This window comes from Puma concolor, chromosome E1, assembly GCF_028749965.1.
Source record: "Puma concolor isolate L17-30 chromosome E1, mPumCon1.1.hap2, whole genome shotgun sequence".
NCBI classification, from domain to species: Eukaryota; Metazoa; Chordata; class Mammalia; order Carnivora; family Felidae; genus Puma; species Puma concolor.
In genome coordinates this window covers 47,825,202-47,847,333 of record NC_141680.1, presented here as the reverse complement: position 1 = coordinate 47,847,333, position 22,132 = coordinate 47,825,202, and the positions used below count along the sequence as shown (strand labels likewise).

The 22,132-nt window shown below is 50.2% G+C and overlaps 1 protein-coding gene and 1 long non-coding RNA gene across 4 annotated transcripts in view; one reads left to right on the top strand and one right to left on the bottom strand.

Moving 5' to 3' along the window:
- Window positions 1-21,326, bottom strand: part of MRC2 (mannose receptor C-type 2) — a 52,408-nt gene extending 31,082 nt beyond the window's left edge. For 2 of the 3 annotated variants that reach the window (XM_086687653.1, XM_086687654.1), the window contains exon 1: window positions 21,042-21,326. In XM_086687653.1, coding sequence (XP_086543779.1) covers window positions 21,042-21,168 — 127 coding nt within the window. In that variant the 5' untranslated portion in view covers window positions 21,169-21,326. The remainder of the gene's footprint in view (window positions 1-21,041) is intronic. The other variant, XM_086687655.1, reaches the window with a different exon arrangement.
- Window positions 3,780-5,252, top strand: LOC147574465 (uncharacterized). The gene is made up of 2 exons (XR_015244226.1): window positions 3,780-4,153; window positions 4,943-5,252. It is a non-coding gene; the product is annotated as an uncharacterized LOC147574465 (long non-coding RNA).
- Window positions 21,327-22,132: the final 806 nt, after the last annotated feature.

Genomic DNA, 22,132 nt, shown 5'->3' with positions numbered 1-22,132 from the left:
TTCTCCCCCCTTAAAACGTATGTGCTGCAAAATGTGACCTGCTCCGTCCCAGGAAGATGTTAAAGCAGACTCTGGGCGGGGAACGGCTTGAGGTGGACTTGTCACGTCCACGTAATAAACGCAAGAGAGGGGGTACGTGAAGCGGGTGGGAGCGACCTGGATTATTCGTAAAATCGGAGAGGCGATTTTCACCTTCCTGCAACTCTGCCGGGTCCCCCCACCCCCACCCCTCGGCCCCCACCCTCCGGGCTCTCTGGGAACCAAATACTCTCAGGCCCTGGCCTCCCCCCTGGCGATTTAGTGGTGTTTGATCTCACCCTCTGCCGGCTTTTGTCTCCTCAAACTAAGGCATCACAATCTTTGCGGCCTGTCCTTTCCCGGGCCCCATCTGGCAGGATGAAACGGGGATGCCGCCGGGCCCCTACAGAAGCGATCACGCCTCTAAGCTCCGGACGGACCGTCGGCTCCCAGGCCTGTCCTCTGTGCCCCTTCCCCAGCTGGACTCCTCACGGGAGCATCCCCGGGGTGGGCACACCTCGACCCCTTCCTCCCTCACCCCGCCCCAGGACCTGGGGGCAGGGGGCCGCCGTCCCCGGGAGTTCTGGGTCCTCGCGGCCGCGCGCCCCCCTCCGCGCCGCGCGCCCCCCTTCCCGGCGCCCCCTCTCGGCAGCGCGCCCCCAGCGTTTCCGCGCGGGGCCTCCGCCCACCAGCTCCACGGCCCCGCTCTGCGAACGCGGGGTCTGCGCGGCCCGCGGCCCCCGGCGCCGTCTGCCAGCCCGCAGCCAAAATAAACAGCGCAAAGTCACTTCCTTCCCCCAGGGGGCCGCTTTCACAACGACGGCCCGCTCCGGTCGCGGCAGGAAGTGGCTTTTTCTGGGCCGGCACCGTCCAACCCCACTGGCCCGCCCGCGAAGAGCCAGATTCAGGACTGGAGGCGAGGCGCCCGAGTCACCTGCCCAGCAATGCCCACCGACGCATGAAAGCACGCCCCTACCAGTGCTGAGCCACGCTTGTTTATCTGCAGGAGGAAGTCGCGAACGGACAATTTCATTATATCGCTGACAGGAGAGCCGTCTGGGGCCCCAGGCACAGCGCCAGGTTGGGTATTCCATACCTGGTTGATGGAGGATGGATGGATGGCTGGAGAATTACTTTATTAGGAAATACGCAAATGTGGGGAGAGCCGCTTTTTAAAGTTTAGTTTTGACAAAGTGGCCTCAGGTGTGTGGGGGCGAGGAGTAACCTAAAGCTAAAACATTAGATGGCCCCTGGCTCATTGAAGAGTCAACGGAAGAATTTCCTTTGGGCCTTTCTGTATTTTCCAATTTTCCACACTGAAATAATTTTTTAAAATTAGATAGCCACTCACAAGATAGAAATGTGTAGAGAATTACACTGCATGTAATGGTTTGTTTGCTAGAAACTGAGGTTTCAAATATAAACATTCCATTCACTAGAAACATTTTGTGAACAATTTCTAGATAAGTCTTTCAAATAACACTTTTAAAACCTGGTAGGGATTCCCACCCCGCTGCCCGAGAGGTCCTTATTGGCCTCCGTCTCTGGCCTCTCCACATGCTGGGCATTTGCCTGGCATAGTCTGGACTCACAATAAATGTTTGTCAAATGACAAAATGAACGCAGACTGTGGAAATCTTAGAATTCATCTTGTCAATCCTTTAGAATAGTGAAATCAAACACATAGGGAGACCAGACCTGAAAATTCCCTGAGCAGACAAAACCAGTTTAGTCATAAAAGCAAAGCTTAATTTAGCTTATTTTGCAACACAAGCAAATCTAACTTGAACTGGGTCAATACTTAACGTGTGCCTCTGAAAATTATAAGCAAAACTTAAATGGATCCCCAAAATTCATACGAGATAACCATGAACCATTTCCCTTTCATTTAAGAAAATTCTAATATTAGGGGTGCCTGGGTGGCTCAGTCGGTTAAGCATGGGACTCTTGGTTTCAGCTCAGGTCATGATCTCACGGTTGGTGAGTTCGGTTTGGGAGTTCGAGCCCTGCATCGGGCTCTGTGCTGACAGTGCAGAGCCTGCTTGGGATTCTCTCTCTCCCATTCTCTCTGCTCCTTCCCCACTTACTTTCTGTGTGTCTCTCAAAAATAAATAAATAAACTTTAAAAAAAAAGAAAGCTCTAATATTATAATTAATCGCTGTGAAGTATAAACAGCCACTGCCTCCACACTATCTAAGTGCTTTATAATAATATACCTCTGAGCCTCATTCCATGTTTCGGTTTGAGTCCTCCTGGTTTGCAATCTTTGGTGTGTGCACAAGAAACTTTTACTAATTATACTTCAGTGATTCATTCTTTTTTCTGAAACTTTGACAAGAATGTGGAAACAGAAACATGGAAAGCCTAAGTGACTTGTCCAAAGATCCTCATACAACTGGAACCATGATCTTTTCATTTGAAATACAATTTGTTAAAGTCCTAAATGGCACAATGCCAGTATTTGCTTAAATAGGTTGACCATATAATTTATTGTCTAATATTGAGAGTAAAAAGGGGAGTTCATGATAATTACACATGAACCACAAGATTGAACCAGGGCTGTCCCAGGCAAACTAGGACATAACGTCACCCTGCGCTTATGGAAAGAGACACAAATAATGAGATGTAAAAGTATTGAAATATAAAAGTTAATGTTTACTGTGGGCTTGGTAGGTACCAGGTGCCAGGTTTCAAGCCTTTTCTCGTTAATTCTCATAGCGGCCCTCAGAAGTAGGTAAAATTACCATCTCCACCTGACAGATGAGGAACATAAGGTATTAAATGAGAGATTAAGACAGCTTGATAACAGCTTGATAAGGGGCAGAGCTCAGAGGGGAGTCCAAGAGGACCGGGTACAGAGCTGAGCACTGAACAACTTATTCCCGGTGCTTTAAATTGATAACCTACAGGTGGGTTATATTTGGTCATCACAGTGTGTGAAAGAAAAGTGAGGCAACATTTAAAACTGAAGAGATTTCAGAGGGTCCCCTGGCTGGCTCAGTAGGGCATGCAATTCTTGATCTAAGGGTTGTGAGTTCAAGCACCATATTGGGCATGGAGCCTACTTAAAAAGAGAGAGAGAGAGAGACAGACAGACAGACAGACAGATTTTACATAATAATCTGGATTTCCAGTTTCCAGTGTGTCCACAGGCAGCCAGTCCCGGTTCATGGGTGGAGCTGCCCACCTGGGAGGGCGCTCACTAGCTTGCCACAGTCCCCACCCACCCCTTTTGCAAACCCCCCAGCCCCCAACCCAACACTGAGGTAGAATGAAAGCAGCCACATATTATCATGCTTGCACGACTGTTTTTATCAGAGAGGAGAAATGTTCTTCAGTATCCTGGTCTCTATTAAGAGTGACCAGAGGGGGCGCCTGGGTGGCCTAGTCAGTTAAGCTTCGACTTTGGCTAGGGTCATGATCTGGCCGTTCCTGGGTTTGAGCCCCCCCGGGTTGGGCTGGGGCTCTGCACTGACAGTGTGGAACCTCCTTGGGATACTCTCTCTATCCCTCTCTCTCTGCCCCTCCCCAACTTGCACTTTCTCTATCTCTCAAAATAAATAAATAAACTTAAAAAAAAAAATGACCAGACAGCTATGCCTATTTCAAAACCAAAAATAAAAAGGGGGGGAGGGTCCTCTAAGTGAGGCTCTATTGCAAGCACAATGTCCCTGTGACATGTCGTATCCCTTTCGTAACACATTTCTGAATCGCAGCACAAGACTTTGAGAAATCATGACACATTTCATAATGACCCTTTTCCTCTGCTCTCTGGCAATTTCCTGACCTTCTGACGTGGCAGCAGCCAAAGATGACTTGTTTGGTTCTAGAAGCAAAGCGTGGCACTCTTCAGGATCTCCCTAACACAATATGCCGAAGATCAAATGTTTGCCGGCTTCTGGAATGACAGGCCGAGAGCACCTTGCCCACACCTTCTCCGGGAAGCACAGCGGTCGAGCAGTTAGGAGATGAGCTCTGCAATCTGTACCCACCCAGGTTCAAATCCCTGTGTGGGCCCTGGGGCTGGCTGCCTCACTTCTGCAAGCCTTGCTCTTGGAAGGACATTAATAAGGCCCGTCTCCTGGGTTTCTGGCAGGATTATGCAAGAAAATGCTTGAAGATGCTCTGTACCTGGTAAGTCCTCGGTAAGTGGAAGGGCCATAACTATTTTTTGATATTTAAGCAAGAGCCTCTGCCTTGACTGCGGCTGTGAGCTCAAGAATCTTTGTTTTGCAGCAGAGAGCCTGGGAACCAGGCTTAGCAGATGCTGCTATCTGGATGAGAGGAAACGATAAGAGGAAATAAGGCCAAGGACGAAAGTGTTTAAGCTGGTCTTCCACAGAATTAAAAGAAAAATAAATTCACAGTCCAGACGCAGGATCCTCCCCCCAATTCCCGTGGGTGCCTTGGCAACCACCATTTGTTTCTGGCCTCTCAACTTTCGGCCCCTCCCCAGGTGTGCCTGGAAGGGAGATACAGGCGGAAGAGGCCGCAAAGTGTGTCAGGGCAAAGCGAGGGGGGTCTCTGGGAGAGTTAGGGCGGCCTGGGGTGTACCCTGGTCCCTACCACATTCCGGTTCTGCAGAAATAAACTCCAAGGGCCGTTGTAAAGGGAAAATGAGGTCACAAAATACGCAGCTGGAAGGGAGAGTGTGGAAGGGAGTGGGGTAGTGCCCACACCCCTCACCCTGGCAGATGCTGGGACAGCGGGTGGACAGAGTCTGCAAGGGACCTTCTCTGGGGCTCAAGCAGTCATGCGGCTGCGGGGCCCCGTTACCTACAAGAAGGAGGCTGGAAAGGAAATCTCAGATCTGGCTCAGGAGTTCAGGTTCTGATCCTGCCATTACAATCTCAATGACGTTAGGGGACTCTGTCTTCTTACCCGTAAACTGAATTATAAAATATTCTCCCTGACTCTTCACAGACTCCTCCTGGGGAGATCTACAGGGAGAGCAGTCTATGGAATACTGACACGATCCTTTTAGGGTGTGTCTCCCTCAGTGACCAGTTCCTGGAGAACAAGAGCTGTGTCTCATCCACGCGCCTCCTGAGCACATGGCATACAGCAGGTGTTCCCTACGTGTGTGCTGAATTGAACAGGACCAGGGGAGGGAGAAGGCAAGCTGTGTCCTATGGGTAAGGGTTTAACATCCTCTAAATAAATTATACCCTCTTAAAAACAGATCTCCATATGGACAATGAACAGAAGGGAATAAAGTGAAAACACAAAATTATTTGTTGTGACAGGAGGTTGGGATTACACATAACTTTCGATTATATTGTTACAATGTTTCTAGAGCAAATAAAACTGAGGGAAGGAAGACACAGGAGATCTTAACACCTCTGAAGAAACCAAATATTTCTGTATATCCCACAGAACCTGCCTCAGTGTCCAATGTTTGTGAATGTAACTTGCTTTGCCCTGGACGGAAACAAAGGGTCTCATACACAACACCGCACTACGGCCACCACCATTGTGACATCTCCCAGACCCACAGTAACACACTAGACCTGACCTACAAAGGAATGTCTGTGCCGGTCCCCTCATATTACTTCTCTTTCCCCAGCCTCCGATGCCTTTTCCTGATTTCTTTTGTACATTTTTTAGAACCATATAAAAAAAAAAAAGTACTGCTCCCACAACCATCACTCTCTGATATCAATTTAAAATCATGTTGTGGTGGGGCTCCTGGGTGGCTCAGTTGGCTGAATGGCCACTTCTTGATTTCGGCTCAGGACGTGATCCCAGGGTCATGGGATCGAGCCCTGAGTCCAGCTCCTCCAGGAGTGTGGCACCTGCTTGAGATTCTCTCTCTCTCTCTCTCTCTCTCTCTCTCTCTCTCTCTCTCTCACTGTCTCTTTCTCTCTCTCTCTCACTGTCTCTTTCTCTCTCCCTCTGCTACCTTCCCTGCTCACCTGTGCTTTCTCTAAAATAAAAATTAAAAAGGAAAAAGAAAACAAGATGTATTTAAAAATAAATAAAAAATAAACAAAATCATGGTGTGGTTAAGAGCTCTCAGGCTCCAGATACAAGGCTGGGTTTGAATCCCTGCTCTCAAACTGGTTATTTGACCTCTTCATCCCTCAGTATTGTCATCTGTTCAGTGGAGAAAAGGGTCAGCCTGTGCCAGGAGCCGTGCTGGGTACTACCCACCAGGTAGTTGGCAGTACTGGTTGAGCCCACGGACAGAAAGGCCTCACCAACCTGCCCAGCAAAAAGTGAGCTTATGGAAGTAGCAGTAACCTCCATGGTAGTAGGAGGGTGACTTTCTTGGAGGAGAATTTGACAACTTTTATCAAAAGCCTTCAGGGGCGCCTGGGTGGCGCAGTCGGTTAAGCGTCCGACTTCAGCCAGGTCACGATCTCGCGGTCTGTGAGTTCGAGCCCCGCGTCGGGCTCTGGGCTGATGGCTCGGAGCCTGGAGCCTGTTTCCGATTCTGTGTCTCCCTCTCTCTCTGCCCCTCCCCCGTTCATGCTCTGTCTCTCTCTGTCCCAAAAATAAAATAAACGTTGAAAAAAAAAAAATTAAAAAAAAAAAAAAAAAAAAGCCTTCAAAAGCACAAATGCAGGGCACCTGGCTGGCTCAGTCAGTGGGGCATGCGGCTCCTGATCTCAGGGTCATGAGTTCAAGTCCCATGTTGGGTGTAGACACTACTTAAATAAATATTTTTAAAAACTAAACTAAAATATTAAAATAAAACAATCTCACTTCTATTTTCCTTAAAAATGTCTACGCTTACTTATTATTTTTGAGAGAGAGGGACAGAGCACAGGTGGGGGAGGAGCAGAGAGAGAGGGAGACACAGAATCCGAAGCAAGCTCCAGGCTCTGACCTGTCAGCATAGAGCCTGATGCGGGGCTCAACCCACAAACTGGGAGATCATGACCTGAGCTAAAGTTGGTTGCCCAACTGAGCCACCCAGGCACCCCTCTATTTTCTTTTAAATCAAGTAATGTCTGGAAAAACGTTGGTACTTTCTTGTTCTTAAACTTGAGTGTCTAAATTGCCTGGGGAGGAATGTAGGTGCCCAGGCCTGGCAACAGACCTACTGAATTGGAACCGCAGAGTAAAGGAATATCTGGATTGTAAACAAGATTCCCAGGCACCCCAGAGTTTCAGAACCACTGTATACACCTAAGTGTCAACAGTGGTTATCACTGACTTAAGAGATAGCTGGTGGGTTTTTTTCTCTTCCTTGCATTTTCTACAATGAACATATTTGCTAATTTTAAAAAGATAATGTGTGTGTGTGTGTGTGTGTGTGTGTGTGTGTGTGTGTGTGTCTGTCTGTCCTTTGTTTCAAATGTAACCCCTAAGTGACCTCAACCTATATGTGCAGAGTTCTACACTAAACTCAGCCCATCTGGAAAGGGAGATTACAGAAATAAACCAGAAGAGACGCTCCCCGGGAAAGTCTACAGGTGGGGGAGACAAAACACCTAGTCCTTGTGCCAAGGAGCAGAGACGCGTAACAACAAAGAAGCTGGGTGAGTCCGGATGCATTAAACTGATGCCAGTCAAGCCACCTCCCCAGCCTGAGCCAGGATACCCATTATTTTGTAGATCCAATGTGCTAGGATGCATACAGAGTTATCCACAACAGCGAGATGAGAAATGACCCAAATGTCCAACAAGGGATAAGTTATGGTACAACCATACAATGGAATCCTACCCAACCAACAGAAGCATTGGGTAGAAATACATCAATAACGTATTGGCATACAAAAGAATGTTACAAAACAACATGAAAACATTTATGTCAAGTTTCGTAAAAGAAGGGGGAGAGAGAAGGGAGGCAATTTGGAAGGATATTCTCCAAAATGTTAACAGTGGTTGTTTCTTAGTGATGAGATTTCAGGTAAATTTTCTTTTTTGGTAACTTGTTCCTATTTGATTTTTTTAATGCTGTAAGTAAGTGCAATTTTTTACAATCACGGAAATGTATTCCGTTTTTATTAGAAAGACAGAGAAAGCACGAGTGGGGGAGGAGTCAGAGAGAGAGAGAGAGAGAGAGAGAGAATCCTAAGCAGACTCCACACTCAGCACAGAGCCCCATGCAGGGCTCGATCCCTCTACCCCAGGATCATGACATGAGCCGAAACTGAGTCAGACGCTCAACTGACTAAACCACCCAGACACCCCAAAATGTATTTTTTTAATGTTTATTTATTTTTGAGAGAGAAAGACACAGAGCATGAGTGGGGGAGGAGCAGAGAGAGAGGGAGCCACAGAATCTGGAACAGGCTCCAGGCTCTGAGCTGTCAGCACAGAGCCCGACGTGGGGCTCGAACTCACAGACCGCAAGATCATGACCTGAGCTGAAGTCAGATGCTTAACCGCTTAACCGACTGAGCCACCCAGATGTCCCTACGATGTATTTTTTGAAGTAATCTCTACACCCAAAATGGGCTCAAACTCATGACCCCAGATCAAGAGTCACATGCTGTGTGACTGAGCCAGCCAGGTGCCACCCAAATAAAAAATTTAACTTAAGAACAAACTGGAAAATACTTGTAACAAATGCAGCAAGAAGCTTATGTAAGTCAATGAGAAAAACACAGACACCTGCATAATTTTAAGCCGCTTAGATCTGAAGAGAGAAGATGATCGAGGATAGGAACACAGTTCACAAAGAAAAAATGCTCATGTCTAATTAGGCCACGGAACATCTTTACAAGCACTTGGAATACTAGTAATACTAGTAATGCTCTTATTTGCTGGATCTGAGCACTGGCTTCATGGGTGTGCTGTTTGTGAAAACTCATTGAACTGAACATTTGTATGTTCACTTTCCTATATTTATATTATACTCCAAGAATTAAAACTTTTAAAACCAAGGGATCGATAAACACAAAGTTCAGGGCAGAGTTGGGTTGGGGGGAATGAAGAGGAAGACAGATGAGAAGCACATAGCTAGACAGAAGTATTGGAATGTCCTCTGTCTTGGATTAGGTGGTGGGTTCCCAAACGTTCATTATATATTAATCAATACTTATTTGTAAAATAAAAGAAGACCATGGAAAGAACCAAACAGGCCAGCATTACATCCCTGGCTCTGCCACTCACCAGCTATGTAATCCTGGCTCTGAGTGTTTCTGTCTCAATTTCCTCATCTGTGAAAGGGAGGCATAGGAGACTTAAAATATTGTATACGTGGAATTGCTTAACACTGACTCTGGCCGACTTGATGCGCTCAGTAAATATTCGTGTAGTCTCCATTTCCCATTTGTTGCACAAACAGTGTTATACAGAAACGTATACAATTTTAAAAAGCACAAAGCCTTCCAAAAGCCCGTCCCCTTAACTGGCGCCCTTCTGATGTGCTCTCCAGTATGGGACGTACGTAGTGCTACTGAGTGCTTCTAGAGTGCTGTGTCCTGCTGTTGTCTAAGTGCAAACTTGCACTTCAGCGTCGTGGGTCCTCTCCCCTAGCCCCCTTCTGTACATACTCGACGGCTAAGTACAAGGTAGAGAGGGGCAGCCTCGCGTTTGGAGGGGCTTTCCAAACAGGCTCTTCCTGTTAAGGGGAAGAGCGTGGAGGTGGGTCCCCACAGCCGCTCCGCGACCCTGCGCTCGCCCCGGGAACCTGCCTGCGTTTTCGGAAAACCCGCCCCGAAGGCTGAGCCCCGGGTGGAGAGGCCCTACTCCGATTCGGCACTTAAAAAAACGACGGGAGAGGAGGGTGGGTAACAGCGGGGGGAAAACCGCAGCCAAGGTCTCGGCAGGTCAGCGTCTCAGGCCCCAGGGCCGCCCACCCCGCTCCCTAGCATCCCTCCCGCCTCCCGGGGCCAGGCCGCTGTCGCCTGGCCGAACCGCAGCCCAAGACAGATACCTTCGCGTCCTGGCCGCCCAAGAAAGGCCCGCCCTTCCAGCGCGCCCCTGATTGGCTCTGCCGAGTCACGTGCTTCGGGCTCGGACCAGTTACGCGGTGGGAGTCAGGGGAGTGCTGCTGGCGTCACGTGGTTGGACGAGGAGAAAGTTGCCCCCTGCCTCCCAATCGCCAAACACGCAGACGTGTTCAAACAAAAAAAAGGCCTTATCTATAATCACCCTTGTTGGATAATACGTAACACAATATGGTATAGAACAGTAGAATGTGACCTATAACCTCTGCTAAATTTTGGTATGACTTTTCTACCAATTTTATCTATAGACTCAAAATACACTATATACTCATGTGTATGCACATAATATGCATATATGTGTACAGTGTGTGTATATATATACACACATTATATATGCAGATACATCACACACCTACACAGACGTTTCTGAATCTTGTTTTTGTCCTTAACATCTCAGCAAAAGGATTTTTCTGTCTCTAAAAACTTTTGTAAAAACCATTTTCATGGCTATGCTATTCCATGAGGTGCTGTATACTACCTTTCATTTATTCCCTATTAATAGTCTTCAATTTATAGATTTTCATAATTATAAATGTTATATTGAACATATTGTTACATCAATCTTTGTTGGCACTATCATCAGGGGTGAAAATGGTACCTTGTTTGCTAGTAATTTTAAACATTTTCCATAGGCTTATTAGATACTGCTACTCGTCTTCTTTGCAAAACTCTGTTCACAGCCTTTGCTGTCTTACCTATTCTGATTTTAGATGCCTTAGAACTACCGGGGAGGGGCACCTAGATGGCTCAGTCGGTTAATCGCCAAACTCTTGATTTCTGCTCAGGTCATGATCTCACCATTTGTGAGATCGAGCCCTGCGTTGGGCTCTTCACAGAGCGTGAAGCCAGCTGGGATTCTCTCTCCCTCTGCCTCTCTTCCCCTCTCACTCTCTCTCTCCTGAAATAAATAAACTTAAAAAAAAAAAAAAAACACCTACTGGAGATTCCTGTGTTTTTCCCTATTGGCCTCTATGAGCTTCTTGCCAAAGACATAATAGATCTCTCTTCCCTGTGTGTTGTTCTTTTTAAATTTTCTTGGGGCGCCTGGGTGGCGCAGTCGGTTAAGCGACCGACTTCAGCCAGGTCACGATCTCGCGGTCCGTGGGTTCGAGCACCGCGTCGGGCTCTGGGCTGATGGCTCAGAGCCTGGAGCCTGTTTCCGATTCTGTGTATCCCTCTCTCTCTGCCCCTCCCCCGTTCATGCTCTGTCTCTCTCTGTCCCAAAAGTAAAAATAAAAAACGTTGAAAAAAAAATTTAAAAAAATAAATAAATAAATTTTAAGACTCTTTCTGGTCACAACTGCTTTCACTAATGGTAACCACTCTCCTGATTTCAAACAGCAAAGATTAATTTTGCCTCTTGTATTTTATATTAGCGGGATCATGAGCTCCCTTGCGTCTTGCTCAGTGTTTGTGAACTTCATCCACACTGTTGCACGGAGTTGCAGATTGTTCCTTCTCATTGCTCTATACTATGCCCTTGTGTGGGGCTACTCTAATGTATCCCTTCTACTGTTGATGGGCATTTGGGTAGTTTTTAGTTGGGGCTGGATTTCAGTTTGAGGCTATTATGAATAGTGCTGCTATTAATAACTTTGCTTTTTTAGCTGTTCCTTTCCTTGTTTTAGTTGAAGCTCCTTGGATTATCTACTAAACACAAAGGGGAAAACGTAACTTTTTAGTGGAGAAATCTGGTAAACAACATGAACCAAGCGACCAAAGTTAGCATTACCAACAGAGGAACAAACATACTTAATGTGACACAATGGAAAGGACACAACATCTCCCATGTAGTTTTCTTTCCAAAAATGTTTAACATGAATGTAATGAGTGAACATCAGACAAATATAGACTGTGGACATTCTACAAAACAACTGGCCTGAAGCCATTAAAAAAATGCAATGCTTATAAGACAAAAAGACCAAGCAACTATTCTAGAATAAAAGAGATTGAGGAGACGTGACAACAAATTGGATCCTGGACTTTAAAAAAGACAGCTGTAAAGGGTATTCTTGGGACAACTAGAGAAATCCAAACAAGGACTGCATGTAAGAAAAAAAAAAAGGTTGTATATTTCTTGAATGTGATTATGGTATTATAGTTATAAAGGATAACGTCTATGTTTTGAGTTGATGGTGAAGTATTTAGGTGTGAAATGTCATGCCTACAACTGTCTCAAAGCTTCACCAGACAGACACACACACACACACACACACACACACACACACACACACACACACACAGTGAGCTAAAGCAAATGTGACTAAACGTTAACAGTTGGTGCTTCTAGGTAAAGAGTATATGGGTGTTCACTATTTTCTCAGCTTTTCCAATGGCTTGAGGAAGTATAATATCAAAGTAGTACTCTGGGATTTTTTACCCCACTCGACATTCTGTCTCCAAGATTCACCCATGATGATGCATGTCGCTGAGGTTCACTACTTTCACTGCTGCATTATATTTCATTGTGTGTCTATACTCTGTAATTTATCCACATTTCTTTCAAAGTACATTTGTTTGTTTGGCTATTATAAAGTGCTTCCAGGCTCTTCTAAACCAGCATTGCTCTTCTAGCCTCAGATCCTTCGGAAATGAGGTTAAGCATCTTTGGGGTTATACCAGAAAATCCTTTCTTGGGGGCCATGACTGACTGCAAGGCTGTTTCCAGTTGAATTCCTATTTGCCCAGGCTGGTCTCACTCAGGGCTTCTCTCCTCTCAGACAGGTTCCCAACCCCATGTCTGAGATTGCAGAGATGTCTATGGCTCCCATCTTTCTTCTTTTTTTAAAGTTTATTTATTTATTTTGAGAGAGAGAGCGAGAGAGAGCGAGACAGAGAAGAGAGAGAGAGAGAGAGCGCACATGGGGGAGGGGCAGAGAGAGAGGGAAAGAGAGAGAATCCCCAGCAGGCTCAGAGCTGTCCGTGCAGAGCCTGACATGGGGCTCAAACTCACAAACTGCAAGACCATGGCCTGAGCCAAAATCAAGAGTCAGACGCTTAACTAATTGAGCCACCCCTGGGGGTCCTCCTGGCACATTGTCAGCACTCAGGAAAACAAAACCAAAACAGTTAAGTGAATAAACAAAAAAGGAAGGTCCATGATAAGGCATGCGTCCCCGCTTGTTACTAGCATGTGCATAGTATTTTGTAAGACTGCCTTGTGGTCATGAGACCTTGCCTTCTTAGACATATCTGCATGCACTGACATTAGTTGTGTATTTACCATTTAGAGCTACATAAATTGTCCATTGTGTTAAGACATCTTAGGTGCTTATCCATTATCTTACCATCTGGCATTTAAATGGTTTCCAGTTTGTTTTGCTACTATAAATAGCACTACTATGAGCATTTTTTTTTCTTTGGGATTAATGCCTTATAAATTCCCCAAAGTGGAATAATGAGGTCAAAGGATATGGAGTCTTACATAACTAGTTTCTTACATATTGTCTGAAAGACTGAATCCTGAAAAACCGAACCAATTTATAGTGCCCTAGTCATACAGATTGGTGTCTTCATAGCTGTCAAGTTTAGGTATTCTGTTTTTGCTAGTTTAATTACATATTTAAAGAAAGTTAATTTCTTTAATTGCTAGCGATCTTTTCACTTTCCATGTGACAACAGGCCCTATAAATTCCCTTAAGTGTGATCAGCTATAGATTGAAATTAAAACTGTAATAATTATAATCTACTTGTCCAATAATATTTAAAAGTAAAGATTCTTTCCCCCACTAATGTGTTGTTTCTGGTGTTTCTCCCATTAAGTTCTTATAACAAGTTTAAGTCTACTTCTGGAATTTATTCCAGTCCATTGGATTCTTTTCTGTTTAATTCCATGCCATATGTTTTTCATGACTGTGACGTCATCTAAAACGCTGGAAGGATAGCTCTCCTTATTGCCTTTCTATTACAAAAAAAAATTCTCATCATAAGAAAAAAAATTTTGTAGCCATGTGAGGCAATGGATGGGGCAATCATTTCACAACATATATGTGTGTCAAATCATTATGCTGCACACCTTAAACTAATACAATGTTACAGGTCAATTATACCTCAGTAAAACCGGTGACGGGAGGTTCTTTGAACACTGGTCTGCTCTTTTCTTTCATTCCTTTTTTTGTTTCAGTAAGTACTTACTAAATGCCACTGTGTCCAAGGCACTGTGCGGGGCCAGTGTGGGGCCATAACTGCCTGTCCCGGAGTCCAGGAAGAGAAGGAGTGGCTCCACCAGGCAGGTGGCAGGGACGAAACATGAGAGGAGTTCTAGAAAGAAAGGCCTCTTCCAGCTGAGGGCAACTTGAGGCCTCAGGTATGAGCCGGGACTCGGACCTGTGGAAGCAGGCACTCCAGGCTGGGAGAAAAACCTGAGCAGAGGCTGCGCTGGGCAGAACCAGGGCCATCTGTGCGCGACAGCAAGTAGGTCGGTTTGATTTGTGCCAGGGGTTGAAGAGAAAGGGTAGAACCTGAACTGAGCAGGCCCTCAAATTCCCAATTCTGAAAGTTCAGACCTTGTTCTGTTGAGGATTAAATCTGCCTTTTAGGAACAAATGTGGCAGCAATGCTGGGCTCTGCACTGAGGATGGAGGGGAAGACAGGAGGCAGAGACCACGGATGCAAACTGAGTGACAAAGGCCAGAGGAGGAGAGAATTTTCAAAAAGTGTCCATCTGTAGGAAAGGAGTTTTTTTGTACACCCCTTCACCAGAATCCTGGGCACTATTAAGGATGTGGCAGTGGGGCGCCCGGGGGGGGGGGGAGGGTCAGTCGGTGGGGCATCCAACTCTGGCTCAGGTCATGATCTCGTGGTTTGTGGGTTTGCGCCCCGCATCAGGCTCTGTGCTGACAGCTCAGAGCCTAGAGCCTGCTTCGGATTCTGGGTCTCCGTCTCTCTCTCTGCCCCTCCCCCACTCGCGTTCTGTCTCTCTCAAAAATAAACATTAAAAAAAAATTAAAAAAAAAAGGATGCGGCAGCTCTCTAGCCTGTCATGGAAAGACCCACAAGAATATTATAAAATAAAAATTACTTTGTTACATCATACAGTATAAAATGAGGCCCCAACTGTCTAAAAGGAGTATTTATGTGTGTGTGTGCATATGCATAAAAACCGGAAGATGACCCCATGACAGGGGTTACTGTAAGCTGTGAGCTGAGGGGAGGGAGGACCCCAAACTGTTTATGTTTCACTTCCGTATGGTCTGTTTTCCACCGAGCATGCATTCTCTAAACCGAGGGTATCGACAGCACCCCCACACTGCAAGGTGAGGCCTGAGGAGGGTCACTGAAATTAATAATCCAGAAGCCTAGTTACCATGACCATCGAGACGCAGCACGCTACAGTGGCCGGGGGTCAGGAAGCAACTCCATTTGCCGGGGACTGTCTGGGTTTTCACACTGAAAGTCCAGTCTAGGAAACTCCTCAGTTCCTACGTGAAGGTCAGCTGGAGAAGCTTCATGAAGAAGGGAAGTGAAGAGGGAAGGTGGGGGATTGAAGGGTTTTAGGAGCAAGAACAACTGAGGATAGGATTTTTTTTTTCCTTTTGGATTTAAATTGAGGTTCAGAAAAAATATGGTTACTTTCAGGCACTCAGAGTAGCCGGCGAAGTGTCACTGAGATGTAACGGGTTTAGACCGGCTTTGATCTCAAAACAAAAGTACTATAGTTAGGATCTCATCTGTTGAGGACTGTGTTTTTTCACATTTAAGTCCCTTGGTATTCATGTTCTCCCTTCCTAATAATAATGAAAATAGCAATAATGTAATACGGTTTGCTAGGAAATCGACTCCGTACCAGGCATGCATCTCATACACATATTATCTCATCTCTGTGTAATATGATACCCCTAAGGAGGGGGTTTTGTTTTATTTTTCCCCTTTTACAAATGAAGAAACTCACACAGCTGGTGAGCGGCCTTACCTCAGTCCCGATTTACATTTCTGGAGGACTGAGGGGAGGTGGGACATTCCTGGCCACACCTTGCTTCTGCCTCAGTCTACACTTGGGCCGGGTGGGGGGACCACATCAGCTTCCCCTTCCAGACACTCTCAGGAGGGTGCCAGGAACAGATGGGAATCTGGCTTCCTGTTTTTACCTGTAGGAAGCTCAGGACACAAGTATGTCACTGTGTCATCCCAGAGGTGACCCAGAGAAAGAGATACAGAGAGGGCCCCCCACTCCATGCTGGGGTTTAGCCCCACGTGCAGTGTCTGGATGCTGGTCTCCCCTTAGCCCAGGTGAGCCCAAGGCAGTGACCAAGACTCCTTTGTGTCTTTCCCAGCATCCTGAGCCCTTTTTTTTGTTTATTTTTGAGACGCAGAGCATGGGCAGGGGTGGGGGGGGGGGGTGGCGAGGAGCAGAGAGAGGGAGACACAGAATCCGAAGCAGGCTCCGGGCTCTGAGCTGTCAGCACAGACCCTGACGTGGGGCTCGAACTCACAAACTGTGAGACCATGACCTGAGCTGAAGTCGCATGCTCAACCGACTGAGCCACCCAGGCGCCCCTGGGTTCCTGAGTCTTGAAAGGCAGAGTGGCAGGAGCCAGGGAGGAAAAAGGGAAGGGCATCCCGGGGCAGAGGAAGATTCAGGGGAGATGGAGCAGACTGTGCTAAGGACAGGGGGAAGGTGTGGGGGCCGGGGGACCTGGGAAGAGGCTATGGTTTCCTAGCCATCATCTAGAAACACAACCAGAGTTGTGGGGGCAGAATGCAGTCAGAGGAACCGAAGTGGGGAAGGGCAGGGCTGAGGTGAAGCAGAGAAGCAGCCCCCCCATCCCCCCACCCTGCGGCCAAGCAGGATGGGAGGGGTCTGCACAGCCAAGGGGAGAGGAGGGGGAAGGGCAGGAACCCCCCTGGCGTTGCCCATCAGGCCACGTGTGAAGCTTGGGAGCCGACTCAATCTGTCCCCTAAGTGGCTGGAGCTGGCTGATGCCGGCAGGTCCCCAGGGTCACAGATGCCACTGTGTGGCCTTCACCCAGCCTGCCTGTTTACTGACACCACTGAGGAGTGAGGAGTAATGGGGATCTGCAGTGCCCAGGGTGAGATCCAAGAGCTGCATCACCACTGCCATGGCCCACCCCACCCAGATTTATAGGATCCAGTCATGGGAAGCGGCCCCTCCCATCTCATGAAGGAGCAAACAGGAAGGGACTCTTCCTGTCAGCAGTGCCCAGGCCCTCCAAGTCCAGGGACCCCCACCAGAGGGGTAGGCGGAGGTGGGTTCAAAAGAACAGGCCACAGCCATCCCTGCTCTCAGCGCAGCCCCACGATCCTCGGACCAAATGAATGAGCCTATGAATCCCTAACCTTTGGGAAGCTGGGGTGCAGGGCGGGGGGAGGAGGGCTGGCTCCTCCTCCATCAGACCCCTTCCGTCACTCGCTTACGGAGGCCTCCTCAGAGGGGGCATCTCAGATATCCTGAGGACGCTGAGCAGGTCTCAGTCCCTGTGTCTTGGGCCCAGTGGGACTGGGGGAGAGACAAGCCCCCTGACACAGCCAAGGTATAAATAAACACAGGGTTGCCCGCTCTACCGTCTTCCTAGGGATCCTCTCAGGACAGACTCATCGAGAGGATGTTCTAGAGGGCTTAGAGCTAGTGGGGAAAAACCCACCCAGCAGAATTTTCCAGCCTTTCCTAACACATACCACGTAATTCGGAGACGCAGCATGTTCTGGTACTGAAGTGTTCAGGCTCAGCAGCCACACCTGAGTTCGCATCTTGCTTTTACCACCTTCTAGCGCTGTGGTGGTGTGCTCTCGAGCACATGACTTAACATCTCGCATCTGCTGACTGCCAGTGGTGGTGACGCCCTCCCAGGGTTGTGAGATACAAGAGCTGTTGCCTATAAAGCCCTGGGCGAGGCGCCCGGCCCATGAATAATGGTAGCCATCACTGTTATCACCTCATCCCTCCGCGGGGTGCAACAGGGCTTAAATTAGCGGTGAATCCAAACGAATACTCTTCTGAGAATTTCATGGCACTTCTGAAATCATCTCATCGGCCCAAATCCCTGCACCATGCAAGCATCAGAAAGGGAAGATTTCTCTAATGTGCACTGATGGGGACAAAGACCTGGGCTTCCTCCTCCCCTGCCTGCGCCCTCGCCTTGTCCAGGTGAGCCTGAGGCGGAGGGCCAGCTCCCCAGTATCACCTGCGGCTCAAGCCAGGCGCCACCCCGGCCCTGGCAGCCCACAGAAGGCAAGCGGGGTGGAGCAGGGAAGATTGGGTTTTGGGGGGCTGGCGGGTAATAAGGAGGCTCTGAACTCTGTGACTCACCAGGAGCAGGGCCGGAAGTGCAAGCTATTTGTCTGGCTGACTGGCAGCAGCAGGGATACCTGCCTGCCTCTCAGAAGGAACGTCTCATTCTCTAGACAGTGGTCTGTCCCCACAGGAAGACCTCCCAAGGTCTCTTCACCCTTCAACCTGGGTACCTGATCCCCGGGACCCCAGCAACCCTCTTTCCAATCCGCATCCCGTTCCTCCTCTGTTCAGAAACCCCAGGGGGTCCCTGGGATTCCCCACCCCCACCAGCAAGTGGTTCCCCCATTTTAGCCTCCCAGCCACCTGGCCAGCTTCCCCTTTCAAGCCTCTCCTCCACCCAACTCACCAACTCTACACCCCAGCCTAGCAAGCTTCCACATCATTCCCAGACAGCTAGCCCACCTTCCGGGTCTCCCTCTCGGCTCCCCTCCCTGCCGCTGCAAAGCCTGGTCCCACAGAGAGCCCTGGGGACCCTCTGCCCCACTCAGTTTCTCCCGCCTCCAACAAAACTTGCTCTGAGGATGCGTCTTACACTCTTCTGTACCTTCCACCACCGCCCGCCCCCCCCCCCCCCGCCCCAAGTATCTGGTTCAGCCTTGAGCAGTGAATGCTACAAAAAAAAAAAAAAAAAAAAAAAAACCCACACCAACCCTGCAATTAACAAAGAGGTCTTCCAGCCACACTGTGTGGGGCACTCCACGGAGCTGGAGAAGAGATGGGTTCTGCCATCACGTACCCACAAAGGCACTGCCAAACTGCTGCCTCGCTGCCCCCAAGGGGCGCTGTGGTGCCCCATACTCTCACCCCACAGGGCTCCCCTGCTGGTGGTCAGACAGCCACTCGCAGACAACCCCCACCCCCCAGGGTTAAGTTCCGCCCCAGCACACTGGCCTGCCAAGCCCAATCCATGCCCCCCCCAAGCATTTCCTGGACCATTAGGATCCTGATGGCGGTAAACTGTTCCCACCCGTGACTACCAAATTCATCAGGTACAGGGGCATGAGGAACGACTGCGGCCTAGAGGAGCGGCATTCCAGCCGAGGGAACAATGATGTGCAGGGATAGCACTGGTAACAACTTCTCCTTCCCGTCACTCCACTGCCGCTGTGGGGACCCGTCCCCCCGCCGCCACCTCCCTGCCCACACCTAAGCTTCGTGCGGGGGTGTTCAATGCGATGCCACTGGGAAGGGGCCCCTCTGAGGCTGCGGGGGCTACACGTCCTGAGACGCAGTCCGAGGGAGGGCAAGAAGAGGGGGGACGGCAAGGCAGAGGGGACCCTCTCCCCCTCCCTGATGGGGCCTCTCCCCAGGCATTTCCAGCTCCCTCTGTCAAAAGCTCCATGAGGGAAAAGGCCGAGTCAGCATCTAGGCCACCACTCTCCCAGGGCCTGACTTTCAAATGTGCTCTTGGGCTGTTAGAAGGGCCATCCTCCTCCACCCCTCCCACCCTGCCTCTTCGGGGATCCTTCACAGAGGAGCAAGACACAGGCAGGAGGGCAGGGAGGCAGGGGACAGCGGGGGGTAGGGAGATGCTGCCTGGTTTGCGTCTAACATTCAATTCCAGGTGGGTGTGGAGTTCAGTGGTGGGGGTGGGGTGTCTACATGGCGTGAATGTGGGTCACTCCAAACCCCATCGCTCCCATCCACACAATCCGGACAGCACAATCAGGCAAATACGGGTCTTGGTCCTCTACGTCACACTGCCCAGGCCAAGCAAGCAAGCAAGCATTGGCCATGGCTAGAGAACCCAGACCCTCCGGGGGGCTGTTTGGGTTTTGCGCAAAACTGCAAACACTGCACTACTGTCCCCTTCCACTGACCCCCATCCGCAAATTAAACATAAAGCAAGATGAAGCTGGGCCCAGCACTGGGGCTGTAGTAACTACACTCCCGGGAGGTTCCAGCTTTGACTCCTGCACCGCCCCCCCCCCCACCTCCGGAAGTAGATCTTTCCCTTTAGTTCTCAGATTCTTGGTGAGGGGTCTGTCTGTCCCCACACGTCACTGTCACCCTTTGAAAGAGCAGCAGAAAGAAAAGGCACAAGTTCGGTTTTTTGTTTTGTTGGTTGGTTGGATTTTTGCATCTTTAGCAGTTTTTTTGGGGCCCAAGATCTGTCTACTCTGGAGGGGTGCCAGTTTGGTCAGAACCACCCACACACCACCACACACACACACACACACACACACACACACAGTGCCCAGCTTGTCGCTGCATCCTGGGGGCACAAAAGTGCCCCACAGTGTTTCCTTCAAACAGTGAGGTTGCCACATGCCACAAGCTGTCCTTGAAAAACAAGTGTGGAAAAGAAAATATAAACGCCCCCGAGATGCCAGGAAGGGCAAAGGAGCCCTTACGAATAATTCGAAAACAATAATAACGTATGGGTCCTGGGGCAAAGCAAGGAGACTGGCCTGGAGGGAGCCTCTGGTTTCCCCGGACGCGCCCTGCAGGTCTCCGGGCCCAGGGCAGGGCCGGCGCCGGGTGGTCCGGGAGGGCGGGCGCGGGGGTCCTCCCGGAGCCCGCCCTCTTCCTCCGAGGCAGCTCGAGACCCCCGAGCTCCCCTCCCCCGCCGCCTGCCACATCTGGTTCCACTCAGGTCCTCCCCCACCTCCCGGCGTGCTCCTCCTCCCCTCTCCTCCCCACCCCGCTTTCAGAAAAGCGGAGACGATTTTTAAAAACCCAGTCACACACACACACACACACACACACACACACACACACGCACGCACACGCACACACGAACACGCACACGCGCTTCTGGGAGAAAAAAAAAAAAGGAGGGAAAAGTCGAGAGCGGCCCGCTCCCCGGCGCCCCCCCCTCCCCCGGCCCGGCCCCCAAAGTTGGCCAAGTTGGCAGCGCCTTACCCGGGAGGGCGGCGGCGGCGGCGTCCCCGGGGGCGCCGGGGTGGCCGAGGTGCAGACCCCCGAAGAGCAGGACGCAGCGCAGCAGGTGACGAGACCAGGGCGCGGGGCCCGGCCGGCGGGGCCCCATGCCCGCGGCGCTGGGGGACGCGGGGACCGAGGGCGCACGGGCGCGGCGCGCGGTGGCAGCGCGGGCGCTGGGCTGTGACGACCGCCCGCGAGGGGCTCGCGTCTTCCTCGGGTCGGGACGAAGTGATGCCTCTCGGGGAGAAGAGGGGAGGAGGAGGGAAGGAGGCTGGCCCGGAGCGGGGGTTGGGGGGGGCGGGGAGGGAGGGCGGAGGGAGGAGCGCAGAACCCGGAGGAGGGTTTGAGGGGTAGAGGGGAAGGGAAGCGGGCAGCGTGGGATGGGAAGGGGAGGAGGCGCCGGCGGGCGCGGGGCCGGGGCCCGGGCCGCAGAGAGAGCGCCAAGGGGGAAAGAAAGGGGAAGCGGAGAGGAGGATCCGCGGGGTCGAGGAGGACCCCGGCGGGCGCTCTTTCTCTCGTTCTCCGTCGCCCTCCCTCTCCCCGCCTCGCCTTCCCTCTCTTCTCAGTCCGGGCTTGGAGCCCCAGACGCTGCGTCACAGCTCCCCGGCTGGCGCGGGCGGGGAAGCGACTGCAAAAGTTTCCGCAAACTTCACGGCGTGGCGGGACCTGGGCTGCGAGGCTCGGTGGGGCGGGGGCGCGCGGCCGACCCAGGCGGCCAGAGCCCGGCCGCGGGCGCCCCCTCTATCCCGCCTTTCTGCGGACGTCTGCTCTGGCGAGCATCCGCTACCTCCACGCCTAGGAGGACCCCTGGTCGGGTCTGGGGGGAAAGGGGCGGAGCCCAGGGCTCGGCCACCAGGGCGAAGATTGGGGGAGGGGGAGGCAGGGCCCCCGGCCGTGTGCGGAGCGCAAACACTTGCACGTCGTTTTAGCATTTACGCGACCCCTGGGTCAGCGTCCTTGGCGCAAAGGGGTGCAGTGCTTTTGCTAGTTGGGGTTGCATCCAGAAACCCAGAGAAAAATCTGTCCACTGAAGACAGACGTCCTCACTCTTACCAGCAACCATACTGCTG